General features: G+C 42.5%; 3 protein-coding genes and 1 long non-coding RNA gene across 10 annotated transcripts in view; 2 read left to right on the top strand and 2 right to left on the bottom strand.

Moving 5' to 3' along the window:
- The window catches only part of Sox15 (Sox box protein 15), a 37,754-nt gene extending 25,068 nt beyond the window's left edge, over positions 1 to 12,686 (top strand). For 2 of the 3 annotated variants that reach the window (XM_066301379.1, XM_066301380.1), the window contains exons 4-8: positions 9,042 to 9,354; positions 9,409 to 9,583; positions 9,640 to 9,976; positions 10,206 to 10,371; positions 10,436 to 12,686. In XM_066301379.1, coding sequence (XP_066157476.1) covers positions 9,042 to 9,354; positions 9,409 to 9,583; positions 9,640 to 9,976; positions 10,206 to 10,371; positions 10,436 to 10,874 — 1,430 coding nt within the window. In that variant the 3' untranslated portion in view covers positions 10,875 to 12,686. The remainder of the gene's footprint in view (positions 1 to 9,041; positions 9,355 to 9,408; positions 9,584 to 9,639; positions 9,977 to 10,205; positions 10,372 to 10,435) is intronic. The other variant, XM_066301381.1, reaches the window with a different exon arrangement.
- Positions 12,687 to 14,951: 2,265 nt separating this feature from the next.
- LOC136349693 (uncharacterized) lies at positions 14,952 to 20,345 on the bottom strand. Its single transcript, XR_010733868.1, has 3 exons — positions 20,242 to 20,345; positions 20,030 to 20,120; positions 14,952 to 15,548 (listed from the first exon to the last, which is right to left on the bottom strand). It is a non-coding gene; the product is annotated as an uncharacterized lncRNA (long non-coding RNA).
- LOC136349684 (peptidyl-prolyl cis-trans isomerase FKBP8-like) lies at positions 20,339 to 22,220 on the top strand. Of its 3 annotated transcripts, none has more exons than XM_066301388.1 (3): positions 20,339 to 20,572; positions 20,624 to 21,917; positions 21,975 to 22,220. In XM_066301388.1, the coding sequence occupies exons 2-3, from the start codon at positions 20,637 to 20,639 to the stop codon at positions 22,047 to 22,049; spliced, it is 1,356 nt and encodes a 451-aa protein (XP_066157485.1). In that variant the 5' UTR covers positions 20,339 to 20,572; positions 20,624 to 20,636; the 3' UTR covers positions 22,050 to 22,220. The 3 variants fall into 3 exon arrangements, with proteins under 3 accessions (XP_066157485.1, XP_066157486.1, XP_066157483.1); XM_066301389.1 differs by having other exon boundaries at positions 20,340 to 20,572; positions 20,665 to 21,917; positions 21,969 to 22,220; XM_066301386.1 differs by having other exon boundaries at positions 20,340 to 20,572; positions 21,969 to 22,220.
- Positions 22,221 to 22,694: 474 nt separating this feature from the next.
- LOC136349683 (MTOR-associated protein MEAK7) lies at positions 22,695 to 26,053 on the bottom strand. Of its 3 annotated transcripts, none has more exons than XM_066301385.1 (6): positions 25,404 to 26,053; positions 24,872 to 25,351; positions 24,566 to 24,815; positions 24,104 to 24,397; positions 23,967 to 24,039; positions 22,695 to 23,811 (listed from the first exon to the last, which is right to left on the bottom strand). In XM_066301385.1, the coding sequence occupies exons 1-5, from the start codon at positions 25,533 to 25,535 to the stop codon at positions 23,975 to 23,977; spliced, it is 1,221 nt and encodes a 406-aa protein (XP_066157482.1). In that variant the 5' UTR covers positions 25,536 to 26,053; the 3' UTR covers positions 22,695 to 23,811; positions 23,967 to 23,974. The 3 variants fall into 3 exon arrangements, with proteins under 3 accessions (XP_066157482.1, XP_066157481.1, XP_066157480.1); XM_066301384.1 differs by having other exon boundaries at positions 23,967 to 24,397; positions 25,404 to 25,567; positions 25,875 to 26,048; XM_066301383.1 differs by having other exon boundaries at positions 23,967 to 24,397; positions 25,404 to 26,047.
- Between the last annotated feature and the right edge of the window lie 99 nt (positions 26,054 to 26,152).

Here is a 26,152-nt window from a genome sequence, read left to right as displayed (position 1 = left end):
AGGGAGGCTCCGCGTGAGCCTTTCAGTTTTCTCCCGGCCCACTTTCCTGGGCAGCTCAACACCGCTGGCCCTCCGTCGGGGCAACGTCCCTGTTTCCACAACGCAACGGCGCCGCGTTCGAAATTCGACGTTTCGACTTTTACGCTTTTGAATTCAGCTCCCCCTTCCGACCACGACGGCGCCCAGGGCAAGCCTTGCGGCTCGGCGGAAACGGAAAATTCCGTTTTCCCAACGGCCCCGCGTTCGCCGAGCTGCGAGGCCAAGCTCGGACGTGGGGCGCGGCGTCGTAGCCAGGAAGGAGAGCCGACTGCGACAACTCGAAAATCCCAGACGGAACGGGAAGAGGCAAAGTTGAGGGCGGTCGCCGAAGGTCGAAACGTCGGATATTTCAAACGTGCCGCATCGTGGGAAGAGGAAATTTCGACGAAGCTTCAACCGTTCCGAATCGTCTCGCCGAATGAGCCGGCGAAAAAATGGGAATATTATTTCAAAATTTCAGCATGATTGCGGCGAGCCGTCACGTGTTCCGACTCGATTATGGTGTTATGATGAAATTAAGTGGAAATATCATACATCCTGTTTTCGCGAGCGGTGACTTAGAATGAATTAAATAACGGACAAGTGCCTAGATAAAGAAAGGCGTAAGAAGTGCTCGAGCGAGAGAAAAAAGAAAATCTTAAAGCGTCCCTCGTTATTTCGGTCCTTGAGGTCGGCCCTCTCGGGCCGTTAACATCGCCGGCTGCCGATTGAGGTCTCCCATGGCATAAACGATAGTCCGATGGGACCAAGTCTGGCGAGCGCGCCGGCCAACGCATCAGAAATTCGGAAATATCGCGCGTTCCGACGCGAAGCGTGACCACCTTTGCGCGTGCAAGTTTCAGAGCTGACGGTGTAGGGGCTGCAAACGTGAAATATCGAACGGATCATTAAACTGACAAGTCCATCGGTCAAAACCGTGGCAGATAAAATCGGGTAACATCTATTCCTGTCAATAGATAACGATTGGACCCGTGTAAACCGGACTGAACATTAGTGGAGAAACCGGCACAAGTCTGTATTATATCGATAAGGTATTTTAATATCTAGGCCGCGGCAGCATTCCGGCGATAGCATCGGTCAAAATAGATCATAAGTCATCCCTTTGGGAGAGGACACCATAAAAGCGTAATACAGAACAGCGAACCAATTTCGAAATGGTTCCAGATAAGAATCACATGACTTGACATTTGGGGAGATTAAACCACCTACTCCTACACCGTTAACCTTCTAGTGGCAGATAAGTGATATTTAAAATTATTTTTATTTGCTTAAAACATTAACTTTTACGAGGTGATTTCGTGTGGCAACCGAAAACGGGTACGTAAATATTGAATTGGTGCTTCTGAAATCTGGCATCAAATGTATATATTTGTTTTCGCCCACAAAAGCTTTTACGATATTTTTAAACAAGTGCGGTAATCTAGTTGGATTCCTCAACTGCTCGTATGGGCCTATCAACCAAGTTCCATAAAAAAAAAAAAATTCGATTCGGCCCTCGAAACGTCACGCCTAGCGCCACCTCCCATTCTCACCCCATCGACGCGTTTGCGCCCTGAGCCGGGCCGAGGCGAAACCTTCGTAGAGTTTCCGTGTGAACGACAAAAAACCCTTTGACCGGTGTAGACAATGTCAGCATTGGAAAGTAATCAGTTGTAACGGTTTGTGCTTAATCGAGGCTCGTCGGCCAGTTTTGGGCCCACGTCGGGCACTCGGAATTTCGGGTTTTCGAAGTGAAGAATAATAGAGCAATCGGCGTTACGCAGCACAAAGTTTGGACAACGCACTCATTGTGGATTTGCGCCATCGGTCACGAACAATTTAGAGAAATAATTACGTGGCAATTACCGGGCAATTTGTAGAGTACAGGACGCACATGATCGCACCTAAATGGGCTACGCGCCGTTGCCACGTCGTCCGTGCTCGAGATCGAACGTGCCAGAACTGGGTGCATCCAGAACACCGGTTATTGGCACCGGAACGGGTTGGAACCGAAGCACAAAGATGGTTCCCCTTGCAACCGCTGCTAGAAATAAAATGTATAACATTTTACTTAAATATTATTAACAAACCGCGGGGCCGTAATGAGCCATTCCGCGTGATTGATGGCCGTTTCGGGGATCCACAATAACCATAACTCTCGAAGAGACGTGCGTATAGGCTGCCGGAGTTTACGACCCGGGGACAACATCGTCTGCGAAGTTTGCCCTTTTAATAGTCGAGACGGAGGAATTTCTTGAATTATGGGGGGCCATATCGCACGGTTTACGAGGGGGGCCCCGGAATGACAAAGTTCCCGTGGGTCGACCGCGGCACCGGCTAATGACAGGGCGGCGGTCCAAAGGCGCAAAAGTGCGCGCCCATACGGCCAGACGCACCGCCAGCTAATGAGTGTCAATTGACCGGAGATGGATGCCCCACAGGATCGGACTTTTCTCACGTTAAACCAAAATTGCAGAAACGCGGACTGCGGTTGGGCCCTCCTCGTGCCGGTCCTGCGGTTGACCTCGGGTCAGTTTGCCCAGTCCGAATGGTTTCATTGTAGACGTGAGCGCTTAATAAACGCTTAAAGGCGATTATCGCAAGAAGTCCAGGTGTGCGCCACACTTACCTAAAGTCTGAAATTTTTAGCGTGTGCACGAAAGGGGCGCGCAACGGGTACCGAAAATTGAAAAACGGGAATTCGCGAGCAAACGTGCCACGGAATCGGGCGCGATCGGCCGCAAACAGGGCGGACAACTTAAGAAATTAAACGAAATTGGCTGAAAAAACGATTTCTTGCGGTTGACGAATCTCCTTTTCGATTCAGCTTGCACGAGGCGAGTCAACTTTCCCGACGTGTAAAAGTGAGTTTTTTTTCTCCTTCGCGTTCGGCTCCGGTCCGTAGATCATCAAATCTATTAGCGTCTCGTTAATAAAATTGCCGCCCTCCTGGCAGTCCAGACTTGCGACCCGGTAACCAGGCGTTAAAACCCATTCGTCATCCGCGGCCATATTTTCTCATTAACGAGGCGCGGATCTGCGTTTCGTGCGCGGCCCGGAAAATAAATAAACAAAATTGAGGTTAGGACCACGCGCGATTTTTAATTTGAATATATTGCGACGGTTCCGACGCGTTTCAATTCCACGTTTATTGGACGGAACGAATCGGTGGTACCGCTCCCAGTTCCAACGTCACATTCTGACCCCTTCTGAGACGTATGAAGCGGATAATTAAGGAAATCAAAGGGAAATCACATTTGACTTTGAGGTGCGAATCGAAGCGCGATCTCGAAGACGAACTCAAAAATGCAATTGGTACCACGCGCGATTTTCAATTCGATCATACTGCGACGTTTCGGTCTTGCCACGGTTCTAGAACCGGTGGTGCGCAGCAGTGGTACCTGAATTCGGCCCCTTTTTGAATTCGTTCAAATTGCGAATTTCGAGAAATACATCCCGCCGGCACCCGAGTGGTACCAGGCCGGAAAATTCGCTCTTCAGAACGCGAGAAAAAACCGCTCGGGTACGACCAATTTCTACAAATATAATAAAGCCATCTACATTGGTAGGTATATTTATAAGTAAGTATCCGTCCGGGTTCCCAATCAATATTTGGTGGTACCGGCTGGGCCATACATCATGGACGGAAAAAAGCGATTGGGGACGTCGATACGGCCGAATATCATAAATATAAATTTCGTGGGACTGACTTTTATGCCGCTTGACGTAAATAAATCGTTTTTGTCGATTTTCGGACGCTGCAGTCGCGGTACCGCTCTCTCGCAGGCCATTAATATTTATCAGTAGAGGTACGTGACGAAATTTTTAGCCATTGCTACACCCAGCGTAAGTTCTTTTAAGGTTTCGAAGGGACCTCTCCACTGGATACACGCATACATTAGGAACCTTCGGATTTTTGACAATCGACCGATTAAGACCTGCCAAACTTGTCATGGAACGTCACAAACGCCAATTCGGCACGCCCCGAGTTCCTAACCTCACTATTTGCACGAAACTTCACTGCGTCTAACAGACTTTGACGTTTGTGGGATTTCCAGCCGCGGTCGTGACGTGTCAAATTTAGAGGCCGTCGCTGTTGTCGTACGGGAGTAAAGTAATCGATTCCCGTGGCATCGGCCAACTTTCAGTAAATCAGACGAAAATTACATTACGGCTTGCGCAGCTTTGAAAATGACGAACACCTAAACAGATCCTAACGTGCATTAGGAAAGTTCCAAGAAGAAAATCACGTTAGTGGGCATATTTAAAGAAACCATAACAGAAATCCATTCTCGAGGCTTATAATAGAATTTACGCGACTGATTAACGTCCACCGCAAATTCACACGTGTTCATTTTCTAAGCGATTTCTCAAGAAGGCGATTGCGTAAGGCCGAGTCACGACCCGTACGGTCCCTTCCCTTAATTAGTCAAATGTGACTATCACGAATCCGATTTGAAGAAAAACATTCCCCGTAAACTCGCACCCATCAGGGTCGGTGTGAAGTGCTACCAGACGTCCCGTCGGGCCCCCCGACGCCGGGACAGGTACATTTAGCGCCCCCCACAGCGATTCGGACGTTACTCAATGAATTTCGTTTTTAGGGGTCCTTGTTTCATTCATGGGTGTCCTTCTAATAGACGACGCGAAGGGTTCCATGGCCCGTTTACGAGTTCGACGGACGTATAAGGTGCAGTTGCGTCGTCGCTCATTGTCTGCCTAATGATGTCACAATAAGTCATAAAGGTTGACCTTAAAAAAAGGCAGGCAGGTGCAATAACCCGACATAAATCGTTATTGACAACGGTGGTCCGATAAGTGATATACGGGGATCGATTATTATTATTATTATTATTATTGTCGTTGCGCTCATTTGTTTTATTAATCAGTACAGCTTTGGAGCGAAATCAATAATAGATCTGTTGATTCCACTTACAGAATAGCTCAGTTCGTCCTGGGAAACTGACGATTTGACAATTGAATTATGAAAGAACGGGCAGTGACATTAGGCGAGTTTGACAAGAGACAATGTTCTAAAATTAAGTTCTAACCTGACACATTTGACACACGTGACAGCGATAGCTGCTATATCTGTCACACGTGACAGTGATAGCTGCTATATCTGTCACACGTGACAGTGATCGCTGCTGTCAGCTGCGGCTTTTCGTAATGACTCGTTAATTTATAGAATGGGGACATTATAAGTGTCTCTAAGGGTCAACGTATGATATTCGCAAAATTATTCTCGTACCAGGATTTATAGTTATACACACACACACAAATATATATATTATGGTGGAAACATTGAAATCGAGGATGGGAATTTGATCCTCGATAGTCTGTGTTTCTCTATACTTCTTTCCACAAATCCATCTAAATTGTTATTTTCCCCATTATCTCAGAAAACACGCCATCCCTAAACAAACCATCAAAAGTAGCGTAATCCTGCTGTCATCGCGCAATTAACGAAAAACAAACAGAACTGTTGATTTTATTTATTTACCGGTGGGCAAATAAAACATGCGGTTGACAAATCCTGCTGTTATCAATTCCACATTTATTTGTTTAATTTGGAATGATGAGCGGAAATTTCGCCCGCGTTCGCCGCAATTTGGCTTCGAAATGGACCGTCGTTGCTTCGGGACCAACGAAATGAGCGCCCACACACTTGGCAACGCCGCGCTACAAATGAGCGCGGCAATAGTTTAATATAAAAAAAATTACCATTTTTGCGCAAATTCGAGAAACTTAACGCGCAGAGATGCCTATTTAGGTTCGATTCGGTATTATATAGGTAATCGCTACGTCAACTAAGGTCACCGTCATTGTCGATACAAGGGTACAACAATTGATTCCCATGAATTTCTGACCTAACCTCGCCAAACATTGACATAACAATTCAGCATTTGACATACCTTCAAAAAATTTGATGTTTATTACATGTCACATGTCACTCATGTGTCAAATTCTTTGGCGACCACTTTCATCGTTTGTACGACAGAAAGCAACCGATCTCTATGGCACTGCCCGACTTTTGACAAGTTGGAACGGAGCGGAAAATACCGAGGGTGCAATGGTGACGATATTTGCTTGAAATATCGTTGAAAATAACACCGATGGCACAATTTCATACGCAATCGACTGAAAAACGACAATTCTCCAGTACGTAGGTACCCCCGACACCACCTGAAACTTCCTTCGAGCGGAGACATCACGTGGTTGTATCCGGTAGAGGTACCAATATTTAAAATCGGAATATTTCGACGTCTGGTCGTTAACACTCAGTGCATAATATTATATGTGGTCGAAACGCGAAATGGGCGGTAAAGACAATCTCAAATTATTGGCAAGTTGATGTATCAAAAGCAAATCGACGAATCATACCGCGAAAATGGGATTGGATCCTTTAATTACTGAGTCGTATGGACTCGAACAAGTGTAAATGCATGAGCTTAAGGTGTTATAATGGGTAGCCACCATCACCTCTAAGATCTCTCTCAAGCGGAAGTTGGTCATTTGCTCACAAAACAGCTGACAAAGCCTCTCAGGCGCATTTCTATAAACTGAACAAAGAACGCGGTATACCAATCCAATCATGCACTTTGCCGGGACGGGCCTAAATCATGAATTATTAATATGCCGTCAAGAGACGTCGAATATGACAAGGGAGTGGTACCCCAAGCAGTTGAAACGCGGACGATCTTCACTCGTTTTTCGGTGACAAAATCCATCAGAAAGGCACGAAAAATCTGTGGGGATTACATTAGGAAAATACAAAAAATCGGCCAAGGTGAATTTTCGAAATCTCGACCGTCGAAGCTGGTGAATTTTCCCGAAATTCCTATCTGCAATTAACTCGGGATTCCAAAAAAACCAAAAAAAAAAAAATCTACTGGATTCAAATCGGGATTGCGCGACGGCCACAGCTGTGCGCGACCCCGACCAATCCGTCGATGAGGGAAATTCACGGTCAGGGACTCCCTTACCTGCAATGAGCAGAAACATTCTCTTACACAAACTAAAAATGAATGCCAGAGAAGCTCAAATATTGTTCTCCATTCAGCTCTGCCGGAAGTTCGACTGGTCCCAAAGTCACATCGACGAAAATCCCACACGTTAGTTGAAAATTAATATTGAGAGTGATGTTTTCTCATTAAAGCAGGATTTTCTGTGTCGTAAGAATAGATGAAAGCTGAAAGAACAAAGCTCGGAGCTTTTGGAGTAGCAAATTTCAGAAATCAAATATGGGTTGAGCGTTTCTTGACAAAAGGTGGGCGTAGAGTGGTATGGAAACGGCGTTTCTTTCCGCAAAGGTCCGTAGAAATTCATGAATCGCTGACCCCAGCTGCTTCAGAGCTACGTTTGGTGCTGACCTTTGAACGCTCCGGTCTTCGGGAGATGTCTTCTTCTTGACATTGAGAATTGATATTCTATTTTGCGCGGGTGTCACCGAGCTCGTCGTAAATTCGTTGATCGAACTAGTCCGTAATTGGGACGAAGTCAATGGTACGTTCGAGCAGTACCGCAACTTCTTACGCGACGAGCGTTATTGAAAAATACGTCGAATAGAATGAAAAGAGGCAATTTTTTAAAGACGTATTTGGGCGAGTGTTCCCGAATCGCACGGTAGAATTCGAAACGTTGGCCCTTTCCTGAAGAAAAAAAATCGTTTTTTTCCTGCCCTAAGTCCACCACCCATCTAGTACATTCGTATCAAGGGCGTTCGCGGTACCTACGATTAATAATAATAGTTTCGGTTTATCACAATCGTGCAACCACAAACTGGTTTTCAAAGACCACTAGCCAGGGCCCGGTATTAATAATAATAACCATATTGCCTTGCTAGATGGGTACTGCCCAGAGTCGTACCGGTTCTTAATTCATCAATTTACCCAGAGGGGCCACAGATCGCCCGGGCACACCGCACCTACGGATTATCCTGGTTGGCCGATAAAGGTGATGGTTCGTCCTCCCCCTTACGTCAGGACGCGATCCAGAAGAAAATTAACAATTCGCCTCGAATTTCTTAAAACGTATTTAGAACCGGACGAAGTGCACTGGCGAGACACGCGGGACGGACACCAACACCAACGGAATGCGTACACGAAAGTGGACGGTGCTCCGGTACGGTCCTGTCCGATATCATTTTCGAGACAGATAGCCATGAAACCGTGGCACATATTTTCGAGTCGGCCGTGGATGATTAATTGTTTCAAAGGGGGCGTGATCGGTGATTGACAGCGCGATTGCAGCGCCGCGGGTGGCCGTCACAACGAATAAGCGGTGATCTTCAAATAATCCCCCGGATTTTCCGGGTTTTTCCTCGTCGAGAGAGGAAACGTTGGGTGTTGAAAATTCTTCGATCGAGCACGCACTGTGTGTCGTAGGCAGTCGTAAAGTGACCAATAAATAATTCCCATTGGACGTGGTCGGGTGACCGTTTGAAGATTTTCCGGGAATCGTCTCGTGACACGTTCGATGCGCTTTTTGCCGTTCAAAAGGCCTTTGTGGTGATTGCACGCAAGGTGGTAGGTATAATCGATATCGGAAACTTGGTATGTACCTACGAGCTACAGTGCTCATCAAACCTCTCGATTCCTAATCTTGAAACTCATTGAAAGATAACGCGGCAGAACCGTCATTGACGCAACGTGAACTTTGATTTGGTAGTAATCTGAGCACGTAAATTTCGATCCGTAATTTGACGTTTTTAACGCTCAGTTAACGTTGCTGATTCGAGATAAAATTCAGTGAAAACTCGAAAATTTGATAAAATTCGTTTAAAAATGCTCAAAAACAAAGTCAATTTCGTACCTAGATGGCGCTTGGAGCCTGCGCCGATTGCTTTCGTGACCGCGTGTTGCCAAGTCACCATTTTTCTTGCATTGTTTGCGCGGCTTTGTGCGAGCCTCGGAACTATTTGAACGTTCGTAGTCAACTTCACGTTATCTCGACACAAAGTTCGTGTCAACGATGCGTTCCGAATGAGCATCTCGTAAAAGAACGCTGTCGTTTATTTGCAGGAAAGAAATGGCGCTCCCTAACCCCCCAAGACCGTCGTCCTTTCGTCGAAGAAGCCGAGAGATTGCGGGTGATTCACATGACCGAACACCCCAACTACAAGTATCGCCCGAGACGGCGAAAACACAACAAACAAAGGGCTGCTTCGGGCGGCCCCAGGACCGGACCTTCGTTACCCAGTCCGGGCCTGGCCGGCATGTCTCCCAGATACCAAGGTTACGTTCCTAATGCCGGTCTCTCACCCACCGTTGCCGGATACGCGTCTCCCTCCGACTTTGCCACTCCCGGTGGAGAGGCTTTCAGCCAAGAAAAGAGGTACAGATTCGGAGGCGAAACCTCGGTTCTGGGGAGTAAAGAAGACATTTGTAGGTACAGTCCGGACGGCTACAAGTTCAACAATTACTCTTCCTACGCTAGCTACCAAAACTACCCGCAAAGGTCGCCCTATTCGATACACACGCCGGACACCTCGCCCACGCACAGTCCGGACCCCAAGAGGGCCTCGAATAGTCCGCAAGAGGGCGCCGAATCGAATAGTCATCAGGTAAGAGCGCCGGCGCATTCCCGATATGACGTCCTTTGATTTTCCCGTATCGATAGGAAAAAGACAACAACAGTCAACTCTCCACTCCCGAACTTAGCCCTCTCGAGCACCAAGACCAGGACCGCGTTTCCAACATTCAGCACACCAGCAACGTCACTAGTAGCACCATGAGCGGCATGACGTCACCGAACACCCCCTGCAGCTACACCACCAAGGTGCACACGTACAGGCCGATGAACCCGAATTACACCAATACGCAGACCATCACATCAGTGCCCATGTCCAATGGCATGTACGTCATGTGCTCGAATAAGAGTAGCGTGGAACAGGGCCACGTGGTCACTGGCACATTTTACCCGCCAGTGGCCACCAGTCAGGATCAGCAATTGTTAGGTAGGTGCATGTCAAAATTTGACACTTTCAAGCGGGTTGGTTTTAGGTCATTTTTTTTTTAATAATATGGAAACGTCATAAGTCCGAACACACATAACCAAATTTACGATTTTTCTCCCACTGTGTCAAAGTCAACGTCAAATTTTTATATCTGTTAAATATTTCGTGTCTACGCGCGCAGGACCGAATAAAGACATAAAGTGACAATTGTACGTATTTGCTGTTCCAGGAGTCAACCAACAGACGGCGCTCAACACGTCGGTTATTGCAAGTTCCGGCGGAAGTGGGGGGAGTATCCAGTACTACAATCCGTCGGGGATGAGCTACTATGGCACACATCCGCAGAAAGAGTACGCTGCCTACGAACAGCACGACAGCAAAGACAGCTTTATAGGGTAAGTTTAGTTTTTTCCATGCACAGACGTTCAAAGTTACCAACAATACTTTTGTTATTTTCAGATATCCCTCGGACCAATACAAACACGAATTCCACCAGGATTTTGCTTCAGGCAGTCACTCGCAGCAATCCCTGGTGCAGACTTACTTGCCGGAGGAGCGCAGCAGTGACGTGGACGGCCAAGAGTTTGACAAATACCTAAAGTACAGTGGTGACAGTAGTGACAATAAGTTTCTAGTGGGCGCTACCATGGAGACCCGCAACATCGACTCCAATCACAACTACCACCGAAGTGACGGAGCGCAGGCGCCGCTGACGTATCCATACCAGGCCAATCACACAAGCGTAATTCTGCAGACTGCCGCGCCTGCGCAGCCGATGATGGACGGTTTGCGGCCGGAAGTGTATGATCTCGCGACCAGTGGCGTGGTAGCGATTAAGAACGAGGACGAATTCAGTGAGATTCTAGCGGGGGTGCGCAAGACTTGTTTCAGCACGTGACCTAGTGGGGAGGGGGGTAGTTCATGTCGGTGTTGAGTGAATTCATGGTGTTCGAGAATATACAGAAAGTGGGCATGTGCGACCTGCATTACAGCTGACGGCCAGTAGAATCATCAATTGTCGCTATGAGTAGTATATTAATTATTTAGTTAGTTAGAACTGTACCGGGCGTCCCAAATCTGTTTCTTGGCAAATGGGATGTTGAAAACTGGGAGAAATGCAGGGTGAGTTCAATTACAGCGCAAATAATCTATTTATCGGAGTAAATTACCGGAAGAAGAGTAATTGGAGAATTGAATTAATTACAGTATTTCTCATCGTTTATTTCCTTGTTTTAACGCTTCGTACATCTCCGCTGAGTGACGTTAAAGGTTACTACAAAAGTCTAACTTAAGTTCGAACTTCGCCTATTCAACTACTCATTCAGCCGTACAGTACAAACCTAATAAATTACATATGACAAATCTTTAACATCACTGTCAAATGCGTCCACTGTCACATGTCACACGACAGAAAAATTGTACTAAATCTAGTACAATAAGTAATCTGCCTTGAAAAAACATTTTCAATGTTTTTGACATAAATTAGCGAGCAAGGTGAATACATTTGGGTTCTCTGATTCTGGGCGGAATCGGGCATTAAGTAATTTCAGTATCGGTGCAGGTCTAATGGAATTGATTAACGGCTGCTAACATTTACTCGAAATGTCAAATTGGGGGAGCTGCGATAACACACACCTTGCACATACTTACGAGTATAAAGCTCAGTCAGATGATTAATTTAAGGGTTCCCTAATTAATTTGAGCACTTCTTCAAGTAAATATTCGAGCCCGTATTTAACGACTAATTACTGAAACAAGTCTGTTTTAACACGGAGGAAAACCTATTTTGGGGTGGGGATTATTCACTGGAGCAGGACTATATAGGGTCTGTTAAAATTTAAAAAAAAAGTGACCTTATTTTATGAAGTCATGAAACTTGAAATGTGGCAACATTGCGGGCCGTAAAGCCAGTTTTAGTAGCTGACTTTTCGCAATTTTTTTGGAAAAAAGTTAGAAGTCGTGGACGTTTTCGAATTCTTTAACGAGGTGGTGGAATAAAAACGGATTGGACACGATATTCGTCTTCATTACGGCCATGTAAACCATTCACGATAGGGTATTATCTCCAACTTATTTCTTCACCTGGAAGGTGAAACCAAATTTTTGGTATTATTTAATCCTGTACCAAATATAAGGAAATTGCGTTATTTAATTTCCTTTTTGCGCCTAACTTAAGTGAATCACCCTGTATAGATCGTGTTTAATTCACCGGTAGAAAATTATGGAAATCTAAATTTCTCCTTCATTTGTACATTTTCCCATCTCGACCAGTGACGAACACTATTTTGCATAGCAAAAGACACATAAGTTCTGCAAGACCCATTTGTATAACTGGGAGTTTGGAAGATATTTGGGATCTTCGGTACAACGTACATCGTACGACAAATGTACATTTTTTTTGATAAAAAATAAAAATTGTACTATACACAGTACAACGTTAAAGTAATTGTTGACCCCGGTGCAATATTTCGTATAACTGTTGATATTGCCTTGTTGATATTATATCTATTACGGATAGTTAAAGATTTTTTTGTTGTAAAAAATAGTACTATTAATTATTGTGAAGTGTTTTTGTTTTGTACATACATTATATCTTAGAACAGAGACTCTTGACTTTTTATTATTGTTTGTACATTTCAGGCTACATAATTGTACACACGTACCAAAATTGTACTGTATTATATTGAGATTTTATAATCAACGAGTGAAACGGCGTTTTATTTGTTTAATAACCTACGGTGCCCGAACTGAAATGTTTAATAATTTAAGAAATAACGAGCTGGAAGGTAAAGAGGTGCAGAGTCAATACAGGATGATTGGGCTTTATGGGTGCCCCGCCTCGCGGTTTGCATAATTTAACATTGTGATGCGCGTGGGCCGTGCGGTATCAAATTAATTTGCGCACGGAAAAATTATTCGCAAACATAAATATTTATCATCGCGAATGCTTGCAGTGAAATTTCTCACTACACACAGACTTATCATAATGCGGGGCATTAATTAGCGTTCGACACAATGAGAACTGAAATACCTGAACTGCACAGCGCAGCAAAAATCACGGTTAGAAGTGATTGTTTTTTAGGGAAACGTGGCAACAGAGCGTTAAAAATTATCCTAAAGTTACTTTTACTATCTAGTAATGGGTCGTAGCGACGACTGAATGTCGCGACAAAGGGAAATTGACCGGCGAGAAATGGCGAAAATAGGGACTGGCGATGGACACTCGAATTTGTTTTCCGTGTGACTGTCGGGCCCTCAGGACCTAAAGGCTGAGTCGGGCGGACGTGGGAACACGGCCAGCCCCACGTGACAGAGACGAATCTTCGGAAGAGAATCGAGAACATAGCAACATTTGCCAAATTCCTCAATTGCGACCACACGGCCGAATTTCCAATTAATCACGGTGCCAAGAGCAGGTCCGTACGTGACATCAGTAACACTAGGGAAACATAGTTAATAACGACTGGTACTTAGCGTTTACTGTTAATTTGTGTTCATCTCGTGAGAACTTAATTGGCCTCTCGGGGACCGAAATAAAACTCGAAAGTGTTGAAATCGATTTAAGCAAATCTGTATGGAGCGAACGAAGGCTCCGGTTTTGAAATTCAAAAACACGAAAATGTGTTTATTTCCCATGCAAAATCCCGTAATTAACCCGCGTTCGGTGAGCTATACTGCAGGCCGTTCTTGCCCGCCGCCCCACCCTCCGGTGCCGACCTTTACGTCAAAAAACTTAAATTGTCATCGTCTCCGCCATTGACGTCAATTCGAGCCACTGCACTTTTCGGAGTTCTAGCAAATGTTGGATATGATTCACAATTGTTTAATGGCGTCATGACATATGTCATCATGACGTTCCACGGCTATCTCCGACGAAAATGCTAAGATAATTCGTTTTTAGACGTTAGAGATGAAACAGCTTTGGCAGTTAAATATGACGATTTAGGCAAGTACGGGAGCATGGTACCATCGTTTTAAAAGGAATTCAGCTGTCTCGCACTGTATTTTCTATTACGCAGGATGTTCCATTTAAAAAAAGCACTTCAGGCAAGCTTAATGGCTGAATGAAAACTGACCTACTTTGTATAAGATAGATCCACCTGTTCGACAGAGGACAACTCCTAGGCCTTTCTGAAGCAAATAGACAACATAAATAACGAGAAATACATGGATAACATTCAAAACTCTGATGCCTATATGTAATGTTATCACCTATTATGCCATTACCTGTTGCATGTTATCCAGTATCTTTGTTGTTGTTTATGTTGGATTTGCGCTATCTTTACTGTTGTCATTTGAGGAATCCTTGTCATTGTTAGCCTGGCCTTTGTTGTTATTTATTTTGTGGTTTATGTTGAATTTGTAGTATTTTACGTTCTATTTGTTGCTGTTCGTGTACGGTACATCGTCGTGAAACGGCGCGTAGGGATTGAGTGTGGTTTGTCCAACTTGAGTTCCTTACAGGGCTTTACGTAGGAAAGTGCGCTCTTTCCGATTCAGATATCTACTTACCGCATAAACTCATTAAACATCGATTACGCCTTAAAACAATATTCGCCATTTTAAATCTAGACGAGGACGCCGCGAAACGTCAACGAATGTGACGTGTTTTGATTCGGATTATTTGCGCCAGAGGGCGGGAACATTTGGCAAATCGCCAGAAAAACGCGCATCACGTGACAACGTCGTTTTTTTAATGTTGACAAAATGGCCGACCGTGCCACGAAGGCGGGCAGCAGTCTAGTCCAGGCGACATTCCAATTCTCACGAAAACGTCTTTTTTGAGATTTGAAAAGTAGTTTTTAATCATTTTATTAAACGATTCATTAGATCAAAAACATTTCGACAACATTTTCAGTCCATTAATCATTAGGTGGATGCCAACGCGAACACACATGAACTGCATTGTTGCAACAGCAACGATTAGAATAAGATTTTTTTTTTTTTCGGTAGTGTGGCAGCACCGCGAGCTAGAGCGGGTATAGAGCGAGAAACGCGTCAAACGAACGGGCTGCATAAGACCGGCAATAAATTAGAGCGAGATGGCACGGTCGATAAGCAGCGCCGGCACGGAGCAAAGCTTAATTTAATTTATTTCCGATATCGACGAAACTGAATCGTATATAGCGGCTGATCGTTTTTTGAGATATCGACGACGACGGAGCGTCTAAATTGCGTCGTTTTTCGTGAGAATCGGGGAGGTGCGGACGACTTCCTAGCGAGGGACGGTCGTCCGTGACCGTCAAAGAAGACGATCGCACAAAAAAGCAATTTACCTAATTTAAAATTAAGTCGGTACTCACATCCTGGAACAAACGTGGTGCTGCTGCCGTTTAATTTCCTCGTGATTTTCGCTGTTTCGTCCGTGTTCTGGTTTGGTTCACACCCCACGCCTCTTGTAATTTTAATGAAAAACTTCAGTCGTCGAGGAGCGTTCGCTTTGTACTTGTCATTTCCTCTAATTAACGTCGAAGAACTCGACAACGTTGTCGAAGAATTGTCGCGAACCTCAACGCGACCATGTTAAATTTCAATGATTCTTACGTCAGCCAGTATAATTGAGCCACTTTAACTGGAAACAATAAGACTCATTTAATCACTTGGTTGAAATTGCCTCTCCGTAGCAGATGCTGAAAAGGTCAAAAATCGAGTCGCAAGCCGGCCGAAACTGCGAGATATCATTTTTTGAAATTATTCTATTTCAGAGGGACGATATTTCTGATGCCGAAACGAACAGAATTTTCCGCATTTATCTAGATGCGATTTATATACAAATTTTCTCATTATTTCGCGAACGCAATTCCCTTCAATGTGAACCGTTGCAATGCCCTTTGACTTCCGTTCATTGTTACGGACGAAGGTTGGCTTGTCAAGACGGCCGACAAACGGAATTTTCTAGATTTAGCTAGAAAATCATGCGCAGTCCGACCAACTTGGGTAATGACATTCGACAATGAAACTGTGCGTTTGTCGCAGTTTTCTGCGCGTTATCCTAAACGCCATAATACGTATGTGCACTTGGCAGAAGCAGAAGAGCAGGGCCCTGTAGCTCGCCGCATTCACGAAACGGGACAGCTCAAAGGACGAGGATCAAGAGACTTCCTAGAACTCCTTAACAAACCCCCCGACCATAAACAAACCTCAACCTGCCGCATGCACCGCCGTATAGATATCTCAGTGGAAAGAAAAAAAGGCCCCTCGTCCTCGGCTACCTCTTTTCTCCAAGTTGGGTACGAGCGGGCAGGCAACAGTGGCAGTACCGTATAAAGGGACAGCCGAAGATGTAAATCGATTCGAGAAAATATGCGTATGCAGAAAAGTGTCGCAAACGGGTGACAGCGGCAGGCGGCACCGCAAACGATAGCCGTAGCAGGGGTACCGCGGCGGTACCGCCGACCGTCGTTCCTACGTCGACTTACGACCGCTTAGGAACGTATATTTGGTTGAAGTGACAGGACCGAACTCGCTTAATTCATTACAAAAATTAGAGAACTCGCGGCACTCCGGCACTAGCCAAAAGTGACAAATTCCCAATTAAATTAGCACTTAAACGAATGTAAAATTTTTAATAGGCATTCGCCAATTTCGGGCCCCTTTTGTCGAGCACCGACGCGCAATTTCGGCGCATTCTTAATCGAATTCAAATACTTTTTTATCCGTTACATAGGGCGCCCGCTAAGACCTGATTGGCTGAGAAGGGGGCAACCATCCAAAACTGATACAAAAAAAAGTTACCTTCGACCTTTGGACTCGTATGTGATGTGACCATTAGACCTTCAGCCCTATTCAGATTTTGTGCGCAAACAAGATCAGATTATTTTTTTTATAGTTTCGCCACCGTTCCGAGATGCAGAAAATCAAAATTGATGATGGCAAGGGAGCGGACAAGATCGTCCTGCCAGAGAGCTAATTAAGCTATCTTTTGGAGGAAAGAAACGAAATGACGTGAAATACCCAGTAACTACTACGCATAATAAAACAAAGAGAAGCGAATCACCTTTTTACATGATTAGCCTGAACTTTGCCTGTTGAATACATTATCCGTTACACAGCATTGTTTCGGGGGTGCCACGTGGGGCATGCACGCGGGCACAGCCCGACTGGCTACTTAGTTCATACAGGGTCTGCATATGAAATCAGCGCGTCTAAGTCTAAAGCCGTGTTCGGGTGGGCGTGATCGATTTAATAACCAACTCTTTCGGTCTTGATTTAAATTAAACAGTGTACCCACTTATTTATACAGCAATCAAAAAACGGGACCTCTCTCTCGACGAATGCTTGACCGTCCGATAATCTTTGATTTTGGTGATGATTCACCAAATTTTCATTTTTTTGTCAAATTTCATTCGCTGTGTCGGTGATTGCTCTATGTGACGTCGGTCAGTGTTTAGTTCCCTTCTATGTGTCCGAGACTGACCTCTTGTTCAAGCACGGGCAGCTGCGTGAGATCCATGCTCACGAAACCAAAGACCTCACATCAGTTTTTATTGAGTAAAACATATGCGCTTTCTTTGACTTTATAATTTCTTTGATTGTGCCTTCTCGGTAAGGATGCTAGCATTGTTCCACTTGATTCTCTGGCCATTAGCGAAAACACGCTGACTTATATTTGAGCCGTGAAATTCTTTGCTTTTAATTTAATTTTGGTGTTCGTTAGTACTTTTTTTTTAAATCAAAATGTTTCACCAACAGTAAATTTCTCACATTTGCAAGTAATTTAATATATAAAACTGTTTCCGATCATACTCAGAAATATGCTATGAAGATTAGCTATAATGCGCGTTCGCCATATTGTCCATATTTAGTGTCTCTATAGAAATAAAGAAATTAAAATGCCAGGAAGGCACTCTCCTTCCGTATCTTTCAGCCTCGAGTTCCTTCCTACCGTGGAGTAGAACTTTGCTCCTTCCGCTTCTGCCTTGATCCCGGTCCTCTCTATGGGCTTCGGTCTCGTTAGCCTCGCCTCCATGTCCAGTCTTAAGAACGTCATTGTGTTGCTTCACTACACCTGCTTGTTTTCGACTTCCACTTCCTCCTCCATTTGAAGATGATTGCTTGGGCCGCCATGCATAAATGTCGTCCTTCCACTTGGAGAGCCACTTTTCCAGCACAATGGTTTCCTCCTGTGGGTACTTGACTAGCAATTTCCCACCAGAGTATCTCGCCAGCATATGTGAGTGTGCGTTGTAACCTATTGTTAGTATTCTGTCCTAGAATTATTTCGAAGAATCCTTCAAAGTCCTTTTGACGGGTTTCCCGGAAACCACAGTCGAGTACCACGGCATGTAAACGAGTGTCGCGTGCCGAACAACAAAACACGAGGAAACTTCTTAAAATGCAATGTGGGCGTTCAAGGAGCGCATTTGCAGTCTCCACAAGACTGACACAAAAGGCACGTTCTAAATGTTACCTTTATTTCTTTATTTATAAGAATCCGTTTATTGTCTCCGAATAAACATGTATGTGTATCGAATTATCGGGATTGTTTGGTGGACGCACGGGAAATGTTCATTTATTTTTCTACGAGGGGAAAATTAAATATAAATTTTGTAACACCGAATACAAGACCTGAGGGCCGGCGCGCAACCACGACCGACAGGTCGTGCATCTTGATATGCGTCGAGAGGAAATTGAATCTTTTTCGCATTATCGTAATTGTTGAGCCACGCGAAGGGCCCCCCCATTAAGCGGTTTTCATCCTCTGCAAACCCTGCCACGGCGCCAGATGGGTGCGTGCGATTGAAGGTTACGTTTGCGAGCCTCTATTCCAACATTTATTTTAACGAAAACTCCAAAAAGAATTCATCACTTGAACGCACCAACGACTACTCAATTTATGCATTACATTCTAACCCCTTTTGCCATTTAAAATTCTGAATTAATCTTTTCACTTTTTCTCGAATAACGCCCCACGCACCAACAGACACACACTATTCAATGTTGAAGCTATCTAAGGATATCGTTAGTTAAAGCTTCGGACGAAAACCTTTTCTTGACGTTTTGGAGACGAATATGTAAGGATAACTCATTTTCCTAGTAAAACGAAGCCGCTCATCGATTTTTTCTAAACACGTTTAAAATGTTTTCCTGTGATATTTAAGCAGAAAGCAACGAACTCGAGCATATTCACAAATTTCGAAAAATAGGACTTAAAAATGTGCAGCGAAAGCGCCTCAGTTTACTGCTAGATCAAACTGCGCGCTATTGAACCAAAAACTTGAGTCTTCCCAAGAAGATTCTCATGGATTTACTGGATCGGGTTGATAGCGAATTGTTCAACAGAACGGAATTGAAGAATATTTTTATAAATCTTCTTTTCTTATATATTAAACTCATAACAGAAACTTGTTGGCAGATTGCTGGAAACAATATTAAGGTCGTAATGAGTCGAGGTAGAAAGTCGCTAAGGAGAATAAATTACGAAGGAACCAGCAATAAGATAAAGGGAACAGGGGCGAAAATTCATTTCGGTGCTAGGACAGAACTCCAAACTGAAGAATAATGACGGAAAAGCCAAGGAGAAAAGGGTCATTCTGGTTCTTTTCTTTATTTCTTTCCTCTTCATTATTTTTTTTAAACCAAAAACCTGTAAGGGGGAGTACTAAACATGGACAATATGGCGAATGTTTTTTCTCAATGAATCTGCAAACTACCATATGTTTTTTTTTTAATCCTAAAAGATACGTTCAAATTTTTGACCGTATGATGTAGGACATCAACTTCTTAGTTAATTCCTTCGATAATGAACGTACTTTTGACCATGCATTTATGTGAATACGTATTTGCTCCAAATATCATCATCTAGCAACATCGAACGGACAGATGATCTGTACTCTTAGTGCTTCAAAATTTTGTTGCTTCGGACAAAAGGAGAAAGTTAAATTTGGGATCGTGAACGCGACAAGAAAGCGGGCAATGGGAGACCTAAATTAATTGCTTCAAATTTTGATAATGTGATTCAGGCACGCTGCTCCTCTCAATCTTGACAATATGGCAAATGCGAAATTTGTACATTCGTCGATTTAGGTATAACTATTTTTGAGACGTACTAACCTGAACTAACTTTTGCACTAGCAGACTGCAAGATCTTGAATATGAAGATACGTGATCACATTCATACAGCGGCTTTGTATGATTTCATTAACTGTAAAGTGGAAAAGAAAATTTTACTTTATTTCTCTGTTATTATTTTATTTTGTTTTTAATTCGAGGCATTAGAAATTTTGAGAAATTATTCGAAATGCTGCGGCCTATCAATTTCTTACCATTCGCTTTAAGTAGTACTTTCTTCCTTCAGTACTTCTAACAACTCTCTTCCGCGTTCAATTTGACAGAGCAGCATGTCCTGTCATTAGAAACGTCACGTTACTTGTCACTGTCAATTAAACACAAAAAAAGCAAAATTTTTATTGATAACACATACAACATTTTGAAAATTTGAAGCGCTTAACGTTCAATTTCGCTATAAAAAAAACGAAAAAATACCTTTAAATCAGTCGATTCGAGCCCGCTTTACGTAAATTTTCATGCAGGACATCGTCACTTAAAACCGAAATTTGAGGTTAGATCGGACTTGAACTGGACGAGAGCAGTGAGGTATTGTAATTCGTCTAACATCATTTCAAAATATATAATTCAATGTCTTAGCTAACGAACGAAGATGTCTGTAACTGACCAATTAAATTCAGGTTTCCAAAGGACTAACACTGCAGTTAAGATGTCAGCCTTAAACAGTGACAATCAGCTAATAACAGAACAATTACTTGAAAATCTCAAAAACGATGTAGAAGCCAAAACCGACGTCTTTCTTTCAGACCAGAGACTTGACAAAAGTGAAAAACTAATTTTAGATGAAATATCCAAAAACGAGCTCCCTGAAGAGCTTGAATTGAAACCCGAAAACCCAGAACTTATCACAAATGAAACCAAAGAAAAAGCTTTGGAGGATACAGACAGCAGCAGGAATTTAAATAGCAATGAAAAAGATTTAGTCAAGAGTGATGAGAAGTCTAAAGAGTGGCAAGATATTCTAGGCTCTGGTATAATAATGAAAAAACTGCTAAAAGAAGGAGAACCAGACAGTAGGCCTTTGAAATCAGACAAATGCATTATCAGTTACACCTGCAGAGTTGAAGATTCTGATGAAAAAGACTTTGCAATGGAAGAGGAAAATTTTGAGTTAGCATTAGGGGAGGGGGACGTGATTCAAGGCTTAGATGTGGCCATAGGCCTGATGAATAAACATGAAAGGTGTTTGTTGAAAATTGGTTCTCGTCTGGCTTTTGGGGACAAGGGCTTACCTCCCAAGATATCTGGAGGTGTCTCCGTAATCTTTGACATAGAATTAATAGACACTACCCCTGAAGAAGACCTTGCCTCAATGAGCATTCAAGAGAAGCAAAGACAGGGCAATCTAAAGCGAGAGAGGGGCAACTGGTGGTACCAAAGAGGTGAACACACTTTAGCCATACAGTGTTATCGCAGAGCTTTAGATTACCTGAATGAAGTTGAGAGTGAAAATGCTGAGAAGCCTTCAGACTCAGTCTTGCAGCATTTATTAGAAGATAGACTCAAAGTGCTTAACAACATGGCCTCGGCTCAAATCAAAATGGAACTTTTTGAACAGGCTTTAGTTTCATTGCAAACAGTACTTTGCTGCCAGCCAGACAATATCAAAGCTCTGTTCCGTAAAGCGAAAATCCACACTGCAAAAAATGAACTTCCCCAAGCTTTGAAATTATTTGAAAAGGCGCGCAGTTTAGAGCCTGAAGACCCGTTAATTGTAAAAGAAATTTTGCTGGTTTCAGGGTTGATTCACAAGCAGAAGAATTCAGAAAAGGAGTATGCAAGGAGGATGTTTGCCAATGTCACACCATCTGGGGCACTAAACAGCAAAACTAAAGTGAAGAAGAGTGAAAAAAGGTCTGGATATGGGAACAAGGTGAAATAAAATTTAGGAGAGTTTTAAGTGGTGAGTGAATAATTGTTTCAGGTGCAGATTTGGGTGAGTTTGGGGGCTACAGTGGCAATTGGTGTTGTAGGCATTTTGGCCTACAAGTTTAAGTACTTTTAGACACTTTATTACTCTTGAGAAACTGTTAGTGAATATGGTTCAAGACGTCTGATTATTTCTCTGGTGTTTGTTTTCTCCAATTAAAATCAGTGAAGTTTTATCTGTAGTTTTGGTTATGTTATTTTACAATTTATTATTATTGAAATAATAATAGTAATATTTTTTAGAATATCATATTTGCATTATTTTGCATCAGAGAAAGACAAACCTGAGGGTTCTTAACTTTTATTCCAGACTCAAAAATAAAGACACCTAATCTAAAGACTCAGTCAGCTCTAAAGATTCAATTTTGCCAAGATAGAGAAAAAATGCATCTTCCCCATATTGTCAAAATTTGTAGCAATTTCGATTTCCTATTAACCATTTATTACGTCCCTGCTACCAATGTGTACTTCTTCGTTTCATTTAAACCGGATAAATTTTGCGACACTGAGAGCATAAATCAATTATCAATTTAATGTTACAAGATGACGACATTTGGGGTGTGTATGTATGTATATATCCAAAAATGTATGGGGAAAAACGATACGTTTTACTATTAAAGAAACCGCGTTAGGAAAACATATTCTTAGCTATTAACCATGACATTTCAGTTGTTCTGCAATAGGGTACAAAATCTATAAATTAAAAGAATATAGTGCGGAGTAAATTGTCATATTTTGAAATATATTTTTAAAATTCGGGTTCACAAATCAATTATCATTAATAGTAAAAGATAAAGTCTGGTGTATCAGTATGATTTGGCACACAACGCATGTTTTAAACAAGAGGTGCTGTTACTATTTAAGTACAGTTCTAGTGCGGAAAGAGCGTTTTTAGAGTCACCCCATGAAAACCTTCGAATGCACTTATTACCACACATGTGACGTAAATCTGTTGGTTGTAACATATTACCGCACGAGTGCAAAATGGTAGGAAACTCACTTTTAATACCTAATAATTGTTCTTCTACATTATACAAAAAAATTCTTCCTACAGGGTGAGCATTATAATATCAGATTGCAACATCAAAATTTTCAAGTATTTGCATTTAATTGAAGTAATAATGGAAATTAGTTCAACATTAGATTAATATCACTTATAAAAAGTACTGTATACCTACCTACACGATTGGTCCATCAGAGAAATGAGTGTTGGTGTGGTATCGATAATCATATAAGATTTTTCGTAATAAATATAAAATACAAGGATAACATACAGTGCGCCTCATAATCTTTTATCATCTCCCTACAGCTACGTTAAATATAAAATTTACAGTTTATATCTATATTATTTGAACTTTTGGTGGTTTTTAATAGAACCTTCCACATATTTTGACATGTTTGAAAAGATCACTTTACGTAAGGTTATAGAGAGGTGTTAAATAATGTAATGAGCCATCCTGTATTGAATAACAATAGCCAACAGGAAATACAAAATATTTATAAGTATATTCTCTCAATTATGTTATTATCGCATATAGCAACTGTTAATAAATAAATCACACAAAATAATTAAAGTGCTTTGTGCATTAACATTAACACATTATTTCTCAAGCTTTGCCTTTATTATCACGTGTCAAATAGGTAATGATTATGTATACCCCCAGGCGACTAACTCTATTGGTAAAAAGAATTGCCATATTGGCACTAAAACCAATAGCCTCAGTCGTTCACGCTTTCTAAGTGTTGGGGGGCTCCCGCAGGCCCTCACTATGCATAACCTTCCCTGACATTTTGAGTATTGCCTTGCTCTCTGCATTGCTGTCTAACACGCTTCCTCCCTGAAAGGCGATCAGTACTGTATTATTACCACAAAAAACCAATTAAGTTCTGTTAACATCACCAAAAAGCTTTTTTCAGCAATTGAAATGGAGGGATGGCAAATTACTGGTAGGGTTTTCAGCACTATTTTTGTATATTATTACGCCTAACTTACCTTGCCAATCACTCTCTCCCCCTTTTCTTGAGGCGTAGGAGGCGGCTGCCCCAATCCCCACACTTCCATGTGCCTAAAATGGAACTCCTTGGTGTGAGAAAGCTGCTGGTACTGAGTGTAAGTGGTGCAAGACTCACTACAGTGCCCTATACCATACTCCGAATCAATCCATAACCCGCAATAACCATGTTGTCCTCCCATTGCTAGACCATTGGGCATAGTTTGCTGATGCAAATTGAGATATTGGAAGTGCTGATTGTAGCCAGTGGAAGGAAATACGCGCATTCGAGGTCCGAGCGTGAAAAGAAAACAGCTGTCGTCGCCGAAAAAATTGGGGCCTAATGTCCAGTTAGCAGGGGCGAAACCGCCGAAGATATAACCGCTGCGATCTTCAAGAATCAGTACTGAGGGCCCCTGATTAACTATGCGGCCTAAAATTGCGATTCAGTAAGATTTAACAGAGACATATATATCGTATCCAAGATTTCCATTGAAAAGAACTTAGTTATAAATATTCGATGTGTATTTGATCAATGATCCATTTTGCTATCTTTTTCCCTTGGCTACACTAGATATATATTTTAAAGTTTTTAACCTACCAATCAAAGTCGAAAACGACTCTCCATGAATCTCAGAGCTAAATAGAAACCTCCATTCCAGCTGGTACTGCTGAGGTAGGTGGGCGTTAATAAAAACAATCTGATTTAAGTCGAGAATACTGGGATATGAAGGAATTAAATCAAGCCCCCTACAGTAGGGCACCAATGAACGCTCTTTAACTCCATCTACACTATCAGTAGTCGACTGATCTGATTCAGGATTAGCATTCACCAATGATGTAGATTTATCCTATATAAGAAATAACCATCAACATAGTTACACGATATGCACCCAAAAAGTAATACCTTATGAGAAATGTTGTATAAATGCATAAAAACAAAAAGGAGCAGCTGTCCCAATACAGTGCTGCCTTGCAACCAAGTTTCAAGTAATCTTCGTGAAATTGGACTCTCAGTGGCCAAGTCTTTGGTCAAACTTTCTGCTAGTCGTTGGGAATTTTGTAGGTGTGTAGTGCAACCCCTACTTGACCAACTTTTGTACTGTTTTGAGTTGCTCAGCTTCTGTATCTTCATATATGAGCAAACAATGCTTTCAACATATTCTTTGACTAGCGAGTACGGAATATCTGAACCCTCATCCTCAGACTTGCCCAGGGAAGTTAGCAAGACTTTCACTTTCTCATCGACAGTGCCTCGAGTGCAAAATACAAAAAGCTCAGCAAACCGTTCCAGATCTGCAGTGCTCATTTTTTGATCACTCCATCCAAACAGATAGTTGTTGATGTATTGTAGTAAACGAGGATCCATTTGAGAGCCCCACAGTTTCTGAAATTGAAAAGTGATGACTTTACAGTCAATAATAGACACTGAAGCTTACAGTCAGCTCATCTTCTTTGATTTTCTCAGAGTTTCGACTGGCCAATTTGAAGGAATTGCTCACAATTAACTGCTCATCTTTGGACAAGAAGGAACATTTCGCTGCTAGTTTCTTGCTACTGTTCACTCCCATATCACAGATCCACTTGAGATGATATTTAATCACTAAATAAACTGTGAATCAGTAAATTGCACCTTTTACTGTTGGCGTTTGCCAATTTTATGATGTTGACAAATTAATATCATGGATCAGCACTTGATTTAGCTTTGATCTGAGGCGAAAAGATAATCTGTGAGTCTCAGAACAGGCAATAAAAATCCGCAAAACACCTATCTTATGGCATTAAATCTAAAAATAATTCACTATTTTTGAATGCCCAGTGGGACAATCAATAACGTGATTCTTTGATTCGCAGTGTCGACTTCAAGTCTTAGTACAGACATGATAACGATGTAATGTAAGAACACGTACGCTCCCTTGAATTAGTAAACAGGGCTTAGTAGTCAAATCATTTAAGACCGGTTGAATTGTAATCAAATAATCTCTAGAAATACTTCGGAAAAGGGTGGTTTGTTCGAATTTAATCAAAGTTGATTGACCTAGTTTTTTGACGTTGTCACACGCACGCTTTTTAGGTCAAGATTAGCAGATCGCTGGAGTAACGTTCGACATGTCTCGACTCGCCAACACGATGAATAAGCTACAAAATTTTGAAAAGTTAGAAAGTCACATAAATCTGTCGTAAATCC

This window comes from Euwallacea fornicatus, chromosome 39 (assembly GCF_040115645.1).
Source record: "Euwallacea fornicatus isolate EFF26 chromosome 39, ASM4011564v1, whole genome shotgun sequence".
Classification (NCBI taxonomy): Eukaryota; Metazoa; Arthropoda; class Insecta; order Coleoptera; family Curculionidae; genus Euwallacea; species Euwallacea fornicatus.
Note: the sequence above shows the minus strand (reverse complement) of the source record. Positions and strands in the feature narration are given on the sequence as shown.

Coding starts and splice junctions, on each gene's coding strand:
- LOC136349684 (XM_066301386.1), top strand. CDS start 20,637: ATGTCTGTAACTGACCAATTAAATTCAGGTTTCCAAAGGACTAACACT. Junction 21,918..21,968: donor GGTCTGGATATGGGAACAAG/GTGAAATAAAAT, acceptor TAATTGTTTCAG/GTGCAGATTTGGGTGAGTTT.
- LOC136349683 (XM_066301384.1), bottom strand. CDS start 25,535: ATGGGAGTGAACAGTAGCAAGAAACTAGCAGCGAAATGTTCCTTCTTG. Junction 24,398..24,565: donor GTCGTTTTCGACTTTGATTG/GTAGGTTAAAAA, acceptor TCGCAATTTTAG/GCCGCATAGTTAATCAGGGG. Junction 23,812..23,966: donor GGGAGAGAGTGATTGGCAAG/GTAAGTTAGGCG, acceptor ATCGCCTTTCAG/GGAGGAAGCGTGTTAGACAG.